The 13967-nt window shown below is 47.3% G+C and overlaps 1 protein-coding gene across 2 annotated transcripts in view; it reads right to left on the reverse strand.

Moving 5' to 3' along the window:
* MRPS5 (mitochondrial ribosomal protein S5) overlaps positions 1 to 1303 on the reverse strand; it is a 160842-nt gene extending 159539 nt beyond the window's left edge. For both annotated transcript variants that reach the window (XR_011337064.1, XM_069852942.1), the window contains exon 1: positions 1186 to 1303. Coding sequence is in view for 1 of the 2 variants with exons in the window: in XM_069852942.1 (XP_069709043.1) it covers positions 1186 to 1243 (58 nt within the window). In the remaining variant the exon portion in view is untranslated. The remainder of the gene's footprint in view (positions 1 to 1185) is intronic.
* Positions 1304 to 13967: the final 12664 nt, after the last annotated feature.

Here is a 13967-nt window from a genome sequence, read left to right on the forward strand (position 1 = left end):
TTATAGGACCCGGAGAGACTGAACAGACAATGGAGTCACAGAATAGTTGGGACTGGAAGGGACCTCGAGATCACCCAGTCCAACCCCCCTGCAGGTTCACTTCGAGCAGATTGCACACAATCACATCCAGGCAGGATTTTAACACCTCCAGAGAATGAGATGCACAGTCTCTCTGGGCAGCCTGTTGCAGTGTTCCGTCACCCTCACCGTTAAGGTTTCCGTCATCCCTCAGTTCATAGAATCATAGAATCACCAGGTTGGAAGAGACCCACCGGATCATCGAGTCCAACCATTCCTATCAAACACTAAACCATGCCCCTCAGAACCTCGTCCACCTGTGCCTCAAACATCTCCAAGGAAGGCGACTCAACCACCTCCCTGGGCAGCCTGTGCCAGTGCCCAATGACCCTTTCTGTGAAAAATTTTTTCCTAATGTCCAGCCTAAACCTCCCCTGGCGGAGCTTGAGGCCATTCCCTCTTGTCCTGTCCCCTGTCACTTGGGAGAAGAGGCCAGCACCCTCCTCTCTACAACCTCCTTTCAGGTAGTTGTAGAGAGCAATGAGGTCTCCCCTCAGCCTCCTCTTCTCAGGCTAAACAACCCCAGCTCTCTCAGCCATTCCTCATAAGGCCTGTTCTCCAGCCCCTTCACCAGCTTTGTTGCTCTTCTCTGGACTCACTCCAGAGCCTCAACATCCTTCTTGTGGTGAGGGGCCCAGAACTGAACACAGGATTCAAGGAGCGGTCTCACCAGTGCCGAGTACAGAGGGAGAATAACCTCCCTGGACCTGCTGGTCACGCAGTTGAACTTCCCGTGCCCACTGTCCCTCGTCCTGCCACTGGGCACAACTGAAAATACTCTGACCGCATCCTCTTGACACCTGCCCTTTAGATATTTGTAAGCATCGATGAGCTCCCTTCTCAGTCTTCTCCAGACCAAACAGACCCAGGTCTCTCAGCCTCTCCTCATAAGACAGATGCTCCAATTCCCTCGTCACCCTCACGGACGCCGGCCGGACCCTCTCCAGTACTCTGCACGCACCCGGCTGTACGCGCGCACACGTCCCCCCAGGCCGCGCGGAAACGCACCCGCGCGCGGCCGCGGCCACGGCCACGGCCACGGCCACGGCCCCCCTTCCCCTTCCCCTCCCCGCGGAGGCGCCCCCAGCGCCGCGCGCCCCACAGCACCTCGCCACGCCGCCCGGAGAGCGCCATGCGCGCACACCCGCGCGATGGCCGCCGCCATGCCGGCCCCGGCCCCGCTCCCCGCATCTCGCGCAGCTGCCCCGCCCAGTGCCTGATGAGAGAGCGGAGGCGGCGGGGCAGCGCTGGAGGGAAAGCTAAGCGCGGAGCGCGAAAGGCGGCGGTCGACGCTCAGCTGAAGCCTCGCCGAAACGCTCCGGTCCGTTTCCGCCAGCACGGCGAGCGCCTGACCGGCCTGGCCGCGGAGCCCCCGCGCAGGACCCCGACGGGCCCAGGCGCCGCTCCGCCCGGCAGCCGCGGGCGAGGGCGCCCCCTTGTGCGCGCTCTCCGTCTTGTGAACGCGCAGCCGCCGCTGTCGGCGGTCGTGGGGTGGGCAGTCGGCGCCGGTTCGCTTCGCTTGTGTCTCGCTCGGTGTGCTCGGTGCTGGAGGGGCCGCACGTCGAACCCTGGGGTCAGTTTTGAGCCCCTCAGTACAACGACGGGCTGGAGCGCACCCGGAGGAGAGCAACGACGCTGGTGAAGTATCTGGAGCGCGTGCGTTATGAGGAGGGGCAGAGGAAACCGGAGCTGTTTATTCTGAAGAGCAGGCTGAGGGAAGACCTTATCACTCTACAGATGCCTGGAAGAAGGGAGGGTCAGTCTTTTGTTCCAAGTAGCAAGAAATAAGGCTAGAGGAAATTACCTGAATCACAGAATCACCAGGTTGGAAGAGACCCACCGGATCATCGAGTCCAACCATTCCTATCAATCAGTAAACCATGCCCCTCAGCACCTCGTCCACCCGTGCATTAAACACCTCCAGCGAAGGTGACTCAACCACCTCCCTGGGCAGCCTGTGCCAGAAGTTGTGCCAGGGGAGATTTAGATTGTATATTAGGAAAAATGTCTTAACCAGAAGAGTTGTTAAGCATTGGAAGAGGCTGCTCAGCAAAGTGATTGAGTCTCCATGCTTGGAGGTATTTAATGTGTAGATGTAGTGCTTAGGGACCGGGCTTAGTGGTGGACGTGACAGTGTTGGATTAACGTTTGTACTCAATGAACTTAAAAGGTCTTTTCCAACCTAAATGGTTCTATGATTCTATGACACTGTCAGACATGGTATGCAGCGTCCCCACAGCCCTATTCCTCCCTGATCTGCACCAACTGAAGCACCGAATGTGCTTGGGGAACTGCTCAAGACCCCAGACTCACTTGCAGCAAGTGTAACAAGAAGACCTGGTAGTTCACATGCTGCATATACACACTCTGTACCCTTTGGTGCAGTCCTCTTGGGCAGAAGCTATGCCCTGCTCTCCTGCCTGGTGTCTGCACTGTGGCCGTGGGGTATCATTACACCAAGAATGAAAAGACAGGAAGCTAGGGGATGAATTCTTGCTTTTTCAGACAGGGAAATTTTTTCTGGAAATTATTCACAGCAGCTTTTCCCTGACTTATTTTTCTCCTTCCTGTGTGGCAAAGCCAGTGGCATTGTTTGTGTGCCTGCCCTGTTTTGTAATACAGGCATTTTCACGTGCTGTGTTACCATCCTCCTTCTTGATGTACTAATTCCAGTACTAAATACTGCAGTAATAACAAATAGTTTAATTTGTGTTAGTGAGCAGATGCACACAACCTACAATATGTTCACTCTTTGTCATGCATTCAAAATGTAACATGATTATTGCTTTATACCTTATGAAACAAAAGTATGCTGAGAAGCTCTAAAGGAGAATTTCCTGTACTTTGTTGACAGACCAGCTGCTAGCAGAAAATTGTGGCAAGGCAATCTTTTAAACAGGATTTTTATCTTTTCAAGCACTTTAAATATGCCTGTTCTTGCAGCATTAACATACTACATACTTCAGGATGTAACACTCTTGGTGTCACTAAGGATAAAACCAGTTGGTCTCTTATAAATTCCTGCAGATATGTCCCTGCAGTATTTATTTCCAGTTCTTCCTATTGAAAATAATTGTGTCACGTAGAGAATTAAGCTCTCTTTTTTATCTACTGGGTGATCACTGGGTGATCTAATGGAAATGCCACTTTCTGTGCATTATTTACTACAGAGGAAGTATTTGCCTTGTACAAATTTATTACGTAGAAGAAAAGTTGTCAGTAAAATGGCTGTTTTGCAGCTCTACATTGTCACACTGCTATAGCTGTTGATGCCAAGACTATAGGGATGAGTGTATTTTTTCTGGTGTCATAGAGAATTGGTTTATGCACAAGCCAGTCTCTCAGTATGCTGCACAGATTACAAAAGATGAAGAAAAAGTAATGTGCAGAGCTGAAGGCCAGTTCCTGGAGTTCACTACTGGTCATTTAGGCACAAGATCCAGCTCAAAGAGGCCAAACTGCCTCCTTCCTGACAGTTGTTTCTTACAATTATTTTCCTCCCAACCCCTCTAAAAATGGGCGTACATCTTAAGAAAAGGATTTCCAAAAGGCTAAATCATCTTGGAGCAAAAACTTCCAAGTCTGAAGAGTTAATAAAGTTCTGAATTGACACAGTGGTTTGGGGCTTTAGAGGTTTTGCTTAGACCCCCTTTAAATAAAATCTGGTTCCATTAGCTCTGAACTATTGATGTCTTACCTGTTTGAAACCCAAGTCCCCTTCCTAGAACTGGAAACAGCATGCTAAGTCTCCCCATGGGCCCTGAGCTCCACAGAAACACAAGTAGCCTGCAAAAGTCTTTATGTTAGGACCAAGGCCCCAGAAAAGGGCAAGAAAGTTGGCAAATGGGCTGGAGAACAAGTATTAGGAGAGGCTGAGGGAACTGGGCTTGTTTAGTCTAGAGAAAAGGAGACTGAGGGGGGACCTTATCACTGACTACAACTACCCAGAGCACACCCTTAGCAAGTCTGCAGACAACACCAAGCTGACTGGTGCAGCTGACATGCCTGAACGGCAGGATCCCACCCAGAGGAATGTGGACAAGCTCGCAAAGTAGGCCTGTGTGAATCTCATGAGGTTCAACAAGTCCCAGTGTGAGGTCCTGCACCTGGGTTGAGGCATGGACCTGTTGAAGTGTGTCCAGAGGAGGCCACAAATATCATCCCAAAGAAGACAAGGGTCTGGGGAGACCTTCTTTCAGTACTTAAAGGTGACTTGTAAGAAAGATGGGGACAAACATTTTAGTAGGGGCTGTTGTGATAGGACAAGTGGTAACTAAAAGAGGCTAGATTCAGACCAGATATAAGGAAGAAACTGTTTATGCTGAGGGTGGTGAAACACTGGCACCGGTTGCCTGGAGAGGTGGTAGGTGCCCCATCCCTGGAAACAGTCAAGGTCAGGTTGGATGAGACTTTGAGCAACCTGGTCTTATTGCAGGAGGGTGGACTAGATGACCTTTAAAGGTACCTTCCAACCCAAACTGTTCTATGATTATCTGATCTTTATTGTCATAATGATTAAATAATGTTATGAGAAAGATGTTATGCTACATTAAACTTACCAAGACTTGTGACTTATTGACAAAGCTGTAATTCTTCTCAAGCTAGAGCTCACCCATGAAACACTCAGGTAAAATCTGCTGCTGAAAATCTGGTGGGAACCTTAGTCTGCTCCATCTGGAATTCAAAGTATAATATTAACCCATACTCTTCATATAGCAGTCTTCTCCTGAAGGACTGCACCCTGTGGAAAGGACCCGTGCTAGAGTAGTTGGTGAAGAACTGCAGCCTGTGGGAAGGAACCACGTTGAAGAGGGTTGGGAAGGACTATATCCCTTGGGTTACACACTAGAACAGGGGACCTCATGCTGGAACAAGGGAAGAGTGTAAGGAGGAAGGAGCAGTAGAGGCAAAGTGTTATGAACTGACCGCAATCCCCACTCCCTACCCCCATGCACCTCTCATGGGGAGACAGTAGAGCAGCTGGGAGCGAAGTTGGGCCCAGGAAGTAGGGAGGGGTGGGAGGGAAGGTGTTTTTAGGTTTATTCTTATTTCTCATTATCCTACTGTATTATTAACTGGCAATAAATTAAATGAATCTGTGCAAGTTGAGTCTGTTTTGCCTGTGACAGTACTTGGTAAATGATCTCCCTGTCCTTATCTTGACCCATAAGCTTTTTATGGTATTTTTCTCTCCTTGTCCTGCTTGGGGGGGGTGGGGGGGTGATAGAGCAGTTTGGTGGGCACTTGGCAAGCAGCCAAGGTCAACCACAGGGCCATTTAGCAGGCTTAGGTGCAGCCTGGGAGAATACAGCTAGGAAATACTTCGAAGTCATAGCCCAGACATACACAAGTGTAAAGTCAGACTACGTTTATCTATTTGTCTTAAACATTTTGTCTGAGGACTACCCACTTGTGGCACTAGCTTGTCTGTGGTGCCGAGGTTCAGGGGGGCAGTGCAGGAGCAGGCACAGCTCTCCCTCGCTGGGGTGAAGTCGGGCCCCAGAGCTGGCTTTGGTGGGGACAGGGGATACCCCCCACCTGCTCGCTTCAGGGGCACCAAAAAGACATGGGCAGATGGAGGGGTTGGGCTGGACTTATAAAAGGACTCTCAAAGAAGCAGTGTGGGGGAGTCTCGCTCTGACCTCCATGCTCGCTCTCACTCACACGCTTCGATGGGACCAGTCTGGACCACCTGGCCTGGACCACGTGTTCCCGAGATCATCTGCTGCCTTCGATGTGGTGATGTCTTTCCTTTTCTCTCTCTCTTTCTCTCTGACTCCCACCCATTACCTTATGGTGTGTGTGTTGAATCGGATCCGAGGGACCTGGGTTGTTTTCGGGGATTCATTTCTGTAACTTTGGGTGGTTGCACCCCCCCCCACCATGTCTCTGTTGTGCGCCCCAGTATATTGGTGTGTTTATGCTTGCTGGAGCCAGAAATAAATACTGCTTTTGATATTCACCCTGGGAGTGACTTTATTGGCCTCCGGATCGCCACACAGACAAAAGCATCCACTTTCCCCCCGCCGTCAGGGCCAGACAAGTGTGTGGCTCATGGGTCCGGGTTGTGACAAAAGGGAACAACTGTTACAAAGGATGAGGACAAGGCTGAGGTACTTAATGCCTTCTTTGCCTCAGTCTTTAATTGTAAGGAAAGTTGTTCCCTGTGTGTGCATCCCCAGGAGCTAGAGGAGCAGAACAAAAGTGGTTAGAGATTTGCTTGGCCAATTAAACACTCACAAGTCTATGGGGCTGGATGGGATCCACCCAAGAGTATTGAGGGAGCTGGTGGATGTGCTTGCCAAACCCCTTTCCATCATCTTCCAGCAGTCCTGGCTGACTGGGGAAGTTCCACTTGACTGGAGGCTGGCTGATGTTACACCCATCTACAAGAAGGGTCGCAGGGAGGATCCAGGAAACTACAGGCCTGTCAGTCTGACCTCAGTGCCAGGGAAAGTTGCGGAACACATGATCTTGAGTGTTATCATGAAGCACATGCAAGAGAACCGGGTGATCAGGCCCAGTCAACACGGGTTCATGAAAGGTAGGTCCTGCCAAACTAACCTGATCGCCTTCTATGACAAGGTGACCTGCTTACTGAATGAGAGAAAGGCTGTGCATGTATCTTCTTGGAATTCAGTAAAGACTTTGACACAGTTTCTCACAGCATTCTGCTTAGGAAACTGGCTGCCACTGGCGTGGATGGGCACACACTCTCCTGGGTAGAAAACTGGTTAGATGACTGGGCCCAAAGAGTTGTGGTAATGGAGTTAACTCCAGCTGGAGGCTGATCACAAGTCGTCTCCCCCAGGGCTCAGTGCTGGGTCCAGTCCTGTTCAATACCTTTATCAATGACCTAGATGAAGGTGTTGAGTGCACCCTTAGCAATTTCACAGATGACACTAAGCTGGGAGGAAGTGTCAACCTCCTTGAGGGTAGGAAGGCTCTCCAAAGGGATCTGAACAGGCTGGACCGCTGGGCTGAGACCAATGGCATGAGGTTTAAAAACAACTGGGGTCGTTCATTCTTGAGAAGAGGATGCTGAGGAGAGACCTTATTGCTCTCTACAACTGCCTGAAAGGAGGTTGTGGAGGGGAGGGAGCTGGCCACTTCTCCCAAGTGACAGGGTACAGGACAAGGGGGAATGGCCTCAAGCTGCACCAGGGGAGGTTCAGACTGGATATCAGAAAAAAAAAAAAATCACAGAAAGGATCATCAGGCACTGGAACAGGCTGCCCAGGGAGGTGGTGGAGTCATCATCCCTGGAGGTATTTAAAAGACAGGTAGCTGAGGTGCTTAGGGACATGGCTTAGTGGCAGATAGGAATGGTTGGACTCAGTGATCCAGGAGGTCTTCTCCAACCCGGTGATTCTATAATTCTATGATTTTACAAGGGAAGATATGGTGAAGAGGCATAAGTGCCCATCGAGTCCCATGGCATAAGTGCCATGGAGTAGTTCAAGACAATTAAGTGGAACTGACATTTTGGGAGCTTAAGGGCTTAAGTACAGGATAAGCCCTGACCAGATAGTATGGTCTTTAGGCCAGATGGCCTATGGTGGGGTTATTTGTCATTTAGTAAAGACAGAGGTCTTCCGTCTTGAAAGCACATCATGTTCTCAAGCATCATATATCCACACAACAGTATATCTGTGCAGAGATCCTTTTTTACTCTCTATTTTCAGTCTATTTGAAAAGATTCCCAGAAGAAGCCGTCACCATGGAAAAAAGTCCCAGTCATTGCATGGTCTTGCTCCAGAAGCCAATAGCGAGTTTTGTTCTCTTCTTTTGTCAACTGAGAAAATGTTATTATCATATATATCCTTGCAAGGGTATGAAGCTGAATGCTTCACTTCAGAAACTAGCAATTCCTGGCCAAGGAAAATGAACAAGTGCCTTTTACTTTAGGAAACAAGGAGTAAAAGTTGGGGTTTTATTTTATTTGCCTGATATGTTGTCTTCAGTATGTGAATGAAAGGCAAGTGGAGGAATATATGTTCCCTATAAGGGTAGAAGATAAACCTTTAGACTGAGTCTTTCCCTGGCAAACATTATGAGGAAATGGAGATCAGAATTGATTATGGAGGTCTCAAAGGCCTTATAAGGAACCAAGTGCCCCAACTCTACTATCATCAATAAAAGTCGTGTATCAAAAATAGTTTTGAGAATCTTCCTCTGCTTGAGACAGTCCCAGACATCCATTGCAGCACAGAAAATTGCAACACAAATGTATGTTAACGCTGAAGACTTACAACCTCAAAGACTCAAATTGTTACTTAAATATATTGCTAGCTTCAAACCCCATGAACCTTCTGCTGTATCACCAGGAGTGAAATAAAAAAGAAACAAACAAACAAAACCAAAACAAACACTGCTGAGAAGTTAAACCATTGCTCTGTTTAAATTTATCCTGAAGAAAATGGATTTTTTTTAAGGCTGGAGACCAACCAAGAACAACAAAGGAGTGGAAAAATGAGTTATCTAAGCTGCTGGCAAAACCTTCTCCAGACACTGAGAATGGCAGGTGTTTACCTGTAACAGGTTCAAGGAGTTCTTGAACTATAGGCCTCCCATGCAGAACTGGCAAAACATTTGTAATGCTAGTGAAAACACAGAAGAACATGGGGAAAACTATGACCTGGCAGGGATGAAAAGTGCAAGCAAAAACAGACCATCCCACTCCCCTCCTAAAATCATTGGAGCTAGCTGATGAAATGAAGACTGTTGCCACAGGAATCAACTGATCAACTGAAGCCAGAGTCAGCAAAAGGTAAGGACATCTCTGTGGACTCCTGGGGATATTGTATTTCATGATGCTGTTTTGAAATCAACATAGAATCATAGAATTATATAGGTTGGAGAAGACTCTTAAGCTCATCAAGTCCAACTGTAACATCAGACCTTTTGCTTGAGTTTAAGCTTTCCTTACTAGATGATCTCTAAGGCAGAGATGGGGCATACCTCCACCTAATGCTGGCTTCGTATGACTCTGGAAGCACTTGAAGTGATCCCTACCATATTCAGATGGGAACAGGTTCCTGCCTGCCAGCAGCAAATACTCAGTACAAGACCCCTGGCAACCTCCAGGAGTTCCCTATCTTGCCTCAGGGGCTTGTTTAAGCTGTAGATATCAGCAGCTATGTGGGGTTGTTCAGGGATGTAAATGCTTCAGAGTAACACTGCTGTTCAGCCTGCGTTGAGAATCCTCCCAACTCTGTCACTTCTCCCACTCAGGGGTGCACAGCACAATCTGGCTCACAGGCATCATCTCACAGAAATGCTGCAGAGGAAGCCAATGTGCTCCAGAGCCAAACTATGGGTAGTCCATGCAAATGCCTTCAAGCAAACCTGTCACCTCTCATAAAATTAAAATCCGAGTCAAATTTATTTCCCAGAGACATTGTTAACAGCCACTAATAATTAATCTCATCCATGTTACCCCAATCTCCTCTTTGTCTCCATTATTTTTGCTGTACCTCTTAGCACTTACCAGGTCATTCCACTCAGTGTCTGCACATGTGCAAAATGTTAGCGTGTCCCAGACTCCAGAAACTCCTCTGCTGTTTCCAGATTTGCTGTTGCAGGAATAAATCTAGTTGAATCAACTCTGAGAGTGATTGCTTGTGTCATCCTGATTTTGTTGGTTCTAGGAGTTGTGATAAATTTGCCAAAGATCAAAGCATCTCCTCTCCATTTTCTCCGTCCCTGCCTCCCTCTTCCGAAATTTTGGTGAAGTGAGTTTAAGGTTTCCATAATTACACAGCACCTGCCTCATATTAAACAAGAGGGAAAAACAATATCTTGGTGACCATGAAAAAATAGTTTATTAATAATCATATTATCCAATTTCACAGAATCACAGAATAACCAGGTTGGAAGAGACCCACCGGATCACCGAGTCCAACCGTTCCTACCAAACACTAAACCATATCCCTCAGCACCTCATCCACCCGTGCCTTAAACTCCTCCAGGGAAGGTGACTCAACCACCTCCCTGGGCAGCCTGTTCCAGTGCCCAATGACCCTTTCTGTAAAGAATTTTTTCCTAACGTCTAGCCTAAACCTCCCCTGGCGGAGCTTGAAGCCATTCCCTCTTGTCCTGTCCCCTGTCACTTGGGAGAAGAGGCCAGCACCCTCCTCTCTACAACGTCCTTTCAGGTAGTTGTAGAGAGCAATGAGGTCTCCCCTCAGCCTCCTCTTCTCCAGGCTAAACAACCCCAGCTCTCTCAGCCGCTCCTCATAAGGCCTGTTCTCCAGCCCTTTCACCAGCTTTGTTGCTCTCCTCTGGACTCTCTCCAGAGCCTCAACATCCTTCTTGTGGTGAGGGGCCCAGAACTGAACACAGTATTCGAGGAGCGGTCTCACCAGTGCCGAGTACAGAGGGAGAAGAACCTCCCTGGACCTGCTGGTCACGCCGTTTCTGATACAAGCCAAGATGCCATTGGCCTTCTTGGCCACCTGGGCACACTGCTGGCTCATATTCAGTCGGCTGTCAACCAACACCCCCAGGTCCCTCTCCTCCAGGCAGCTTTCTAGACAGACTTCTCCCAGTCTGTAGCACTGCATAGGGTTGTTGTGCCCCAAGTGCAGGACCCGGCATTTGGCCTTGTTAAACCTCATGCCGTTGGACTCTGCCCAGCGGTCCAGCCTGTTCAGATCCCTTTGCAGAGCCTCCCGACCCTCCAGCAGAATTTGCCTGCTTACAGTTGACAATATTCAAATTCAGTCTGCTGTTTAGCAGAGGACAGCTGCTAGTCATAATCCTTCAAATGACCTTTAATTTGTGGCCAACAGACTTTGACTCTAGAGGTTTTTCAAAGATGTCTCGATCAACAGCACTTCGTTGCCAGTCTTGTGCTGTAAGTGCCTAAAGAGATAATGGTCTGCATTTTCCCAGATTCCTGCTCCACAGCACATTAATCAGGAACATGGTAGCCTCTTGCATCTCATTACAGACAGTCACTAACACACAAAACACTATTTCACAATCCTGTGAAAGACATCTAGCAGCAAAGTTACATTAAATGCTCAGAGGATAAGGCAAGTCCTCATCTTCCTCTGTTTTCCATTTAATGCTGAATGTTGCAGGGTAAAGCAATGCCGGTCTGTGTTAAACTGTTCATAAAATGTGGACAGATCCAGGAGATTCCCAGCTCTCTTACTCATGTTCTGTATTGGGGAAAGTGAAACGAAGTGAACCAAAGACAGCTTTTTAATTACTCTGGGACAAGGCCAAAACATTCCTAAGTAAGATTTACACTAATTAATTTTCATTCTCTGGTCACAAAGCAACACAGAATCATAGAATGGTTTGGGCTGGAAGGGACCTTAAAGACCATCCTGTTCTACCTCCCCTGCCATGGACAGAGACACTTTCCACTGGATCAGGTTGCTCATCCAACCAAAAGCCTCATCCAACCTGGTCTTGAACAACTTCAGGAATGGGGCTTCCATGACTTCTCTGGGCACCTGTTCCAGTGACTCACCACCTTCACAGAAAAAAAATTCATCCTAATATCTAATCTAAATCTCCCCTCTTTCAGCTTAAAACTATTAACTCTTGTCCTATCCCTGCAACCCCTGATCAAGAGCCTCTCCCCAGCTTTCCTGTCGGCCGTGTTTTAAGTACTGGAAGTACTGGAAGGCTGCTATAAGGTCTCCCAAGAGCCTTGTCTTCTCCAGGATAAACAAGACCAACTCTCTCAGCCTGTTCTCATATAGGTGGTTCTCCAGCCCTCTGCTCTGCCTCCCTGTAGTTGAGACAGTCTTGATTTATGGACCCAGCTGTCAGGTGGAGAGACGTATCATAATTACAATATGTTTCTGAAAACTTGCCCCAAGAGTGTCTTGCTGTCTCAGAGTGACTTTCTGTATTGTGATGAGTTCAGACAACCTGAAACACTTAGAAATCTGAGAACATCTTGAGAAACATTTGTTTATCTTTGCTTAGAAGAAACCCAGTCACTTGGGAAGATAAGTTTCAGAGATGTTTTCAACATCTATAAACAAAGCCAAATATTTTGACTGCAGCAATGCAGTGACTACCATGCATTACAGATACAGTCAGCAGTACTTTCTGCTGAGCACATGATGAGATGGATACTGGGTCTGCTGCTATTTGTTGCCTTATTCAGAAACAAGTTCCAACGTTCTGAATATAAATTGTGAACACATTATTCTATTTTGACCTCAGGAAATGGTTTAGTTTTTTCTGATTTTCAGAATACTTGAGAAGGACCAAGTGCAAACATTCTTGCTTGTATCATTTTAGGGAAAAGAAACCATTAGCTGCAGCAAGAGCTATGACCTAGCTATGCACTTATGGAGAAAAGAGCTTTTATTGCAGAATTCTGCTCAAAAAGAAATAAAGCCCTTGTGTGCCAGGGAAATCCTGATTTGGCTTACTCAGCAATAGTGGTCAGGCCTATTTGCTCCATCTCTTTATAAACATTCTCGTTATGAGGTAGTTTATGTCTCTCTGCTCAGGTTTCTGTATCTCAGGTGTGAGTAAACACTATGAACATGCAGCCTAACACATTGCTTCACTGGATGCCCTTGCAAGAGCCCTGGCCGCAGAATTACAACTTGCTCAGCACTAGCTCTCTCTTCTCAAAAGCAGAGAATATAGAGTGAGTTCAGCAGTTTCCATCCAGGCCAGAAGTGTCTCTGCCTTGCCTTTATATCATCCACTTTCTGCATTAAAATTTCACATTGAGTCTCCATAAAGGGCATAAACATAGTTTGGAAATATACGTGGTGCCACAAAGCTGCACTTCATACTCTGCATTTTTTAGTTTTCTGCTTTAAAGGAGCCTCACAAGATATTTTATTGGCTAAGTTACTGGATGGAAAATAGTTTGTAGATGGAGCTAAGAGCTTTCTGGAGATTTTTTTTTTAAGTAGGCAAGTCTTCTCTGAGCCCCTTTGATCATTTGTAACAAGACTTCTCAGGAGACTTACAGCTCTTCCTGAGTACTGCCAGGCTAAAAGGAATGCTATTTTTCTCTCTTTTCTCTTAGTGAAGCTTTTTGCCTTCTGGGCACAGCTTCCCTCCATAACAACCCAATTTTACTTGTCTTTTTTAAAAAGAGAGAGATGGACTGGACTAAAAAAAGGAATGGCAAAAATTGAGGCCAGCGAAATCTTTGTCAGAGCAGAACTAACCTGCAAGGAGATTTAGGATGAGAATGTGTCCCTAATTAGCCACATAGAGAGAAGAGCCAGGGACAGGCAGAGTCACTGTATACCCCACAGCACAGTGTGACCCAGCAGCTACACAGACAATGCAGGGCTCCTTAAGTCCACAACAGACACCTCAACAGAAAGCACAACACATACAGTGCCAAACAAGCTATCAGGTGTGCTCCAGCATGTACAACATCAATACATATATTGCACTAAGCTGCACGTGAGCAGGTTTACAAACAAAGGTGACCTTTTCTGCAAAGCTCATTTTGCTGTTACATATAAGACAAACTCTTGACAGTGTTTTCTGCATAAGCAGGGGCAGTGTAGAACTTATGCTTGTGGTGCCAGCACAGTTCATATCTTTTGTCTATCCACAGCCTGCTCCCTTGCTGCTTCTGTCTGTCCAGACATACAGACTACAGTGTCTGTAAAGGAGAGGCCTTCTCTTGGTATAAATGGCAATGCTGAGGTCCTGTTTTCCAAGGTCACTTAGGCTAGTGTTTCACCTGTGTTTATCAGGCACTGGAGGTTGTCTCTGTTTTCAAAGTGTTTGTTTTGTGCTTATGAAAGGGGGTATTTAAGGCATTGCAAAATGCACTGGCATACCAGTTAGCAAGCTACTTCTTTGTTTGGCATAGGCAACCTGTGTGGTGCAAATCCAGTGCAACACTGAGAGCTGAGAGAAACTGCTTGAAGTGCAAC

This window comes from Phaenicophaeus curvirostris, chromosome 2 (genome assembly GCF_032191515.1).
Source record: "Phaenicophaeus curvirostris isolate KB17595 chromosome 2, BPBGC_Pcur_1.0, whole genome shotgun sequence".
Classification (NCBI taxonomy): Eukaryota; Metazoa; Chordata; class Aves; order Cuculiformes; family Cuculidae; genus Phaenicophaeus; species Phaenicophaeus curvirostris.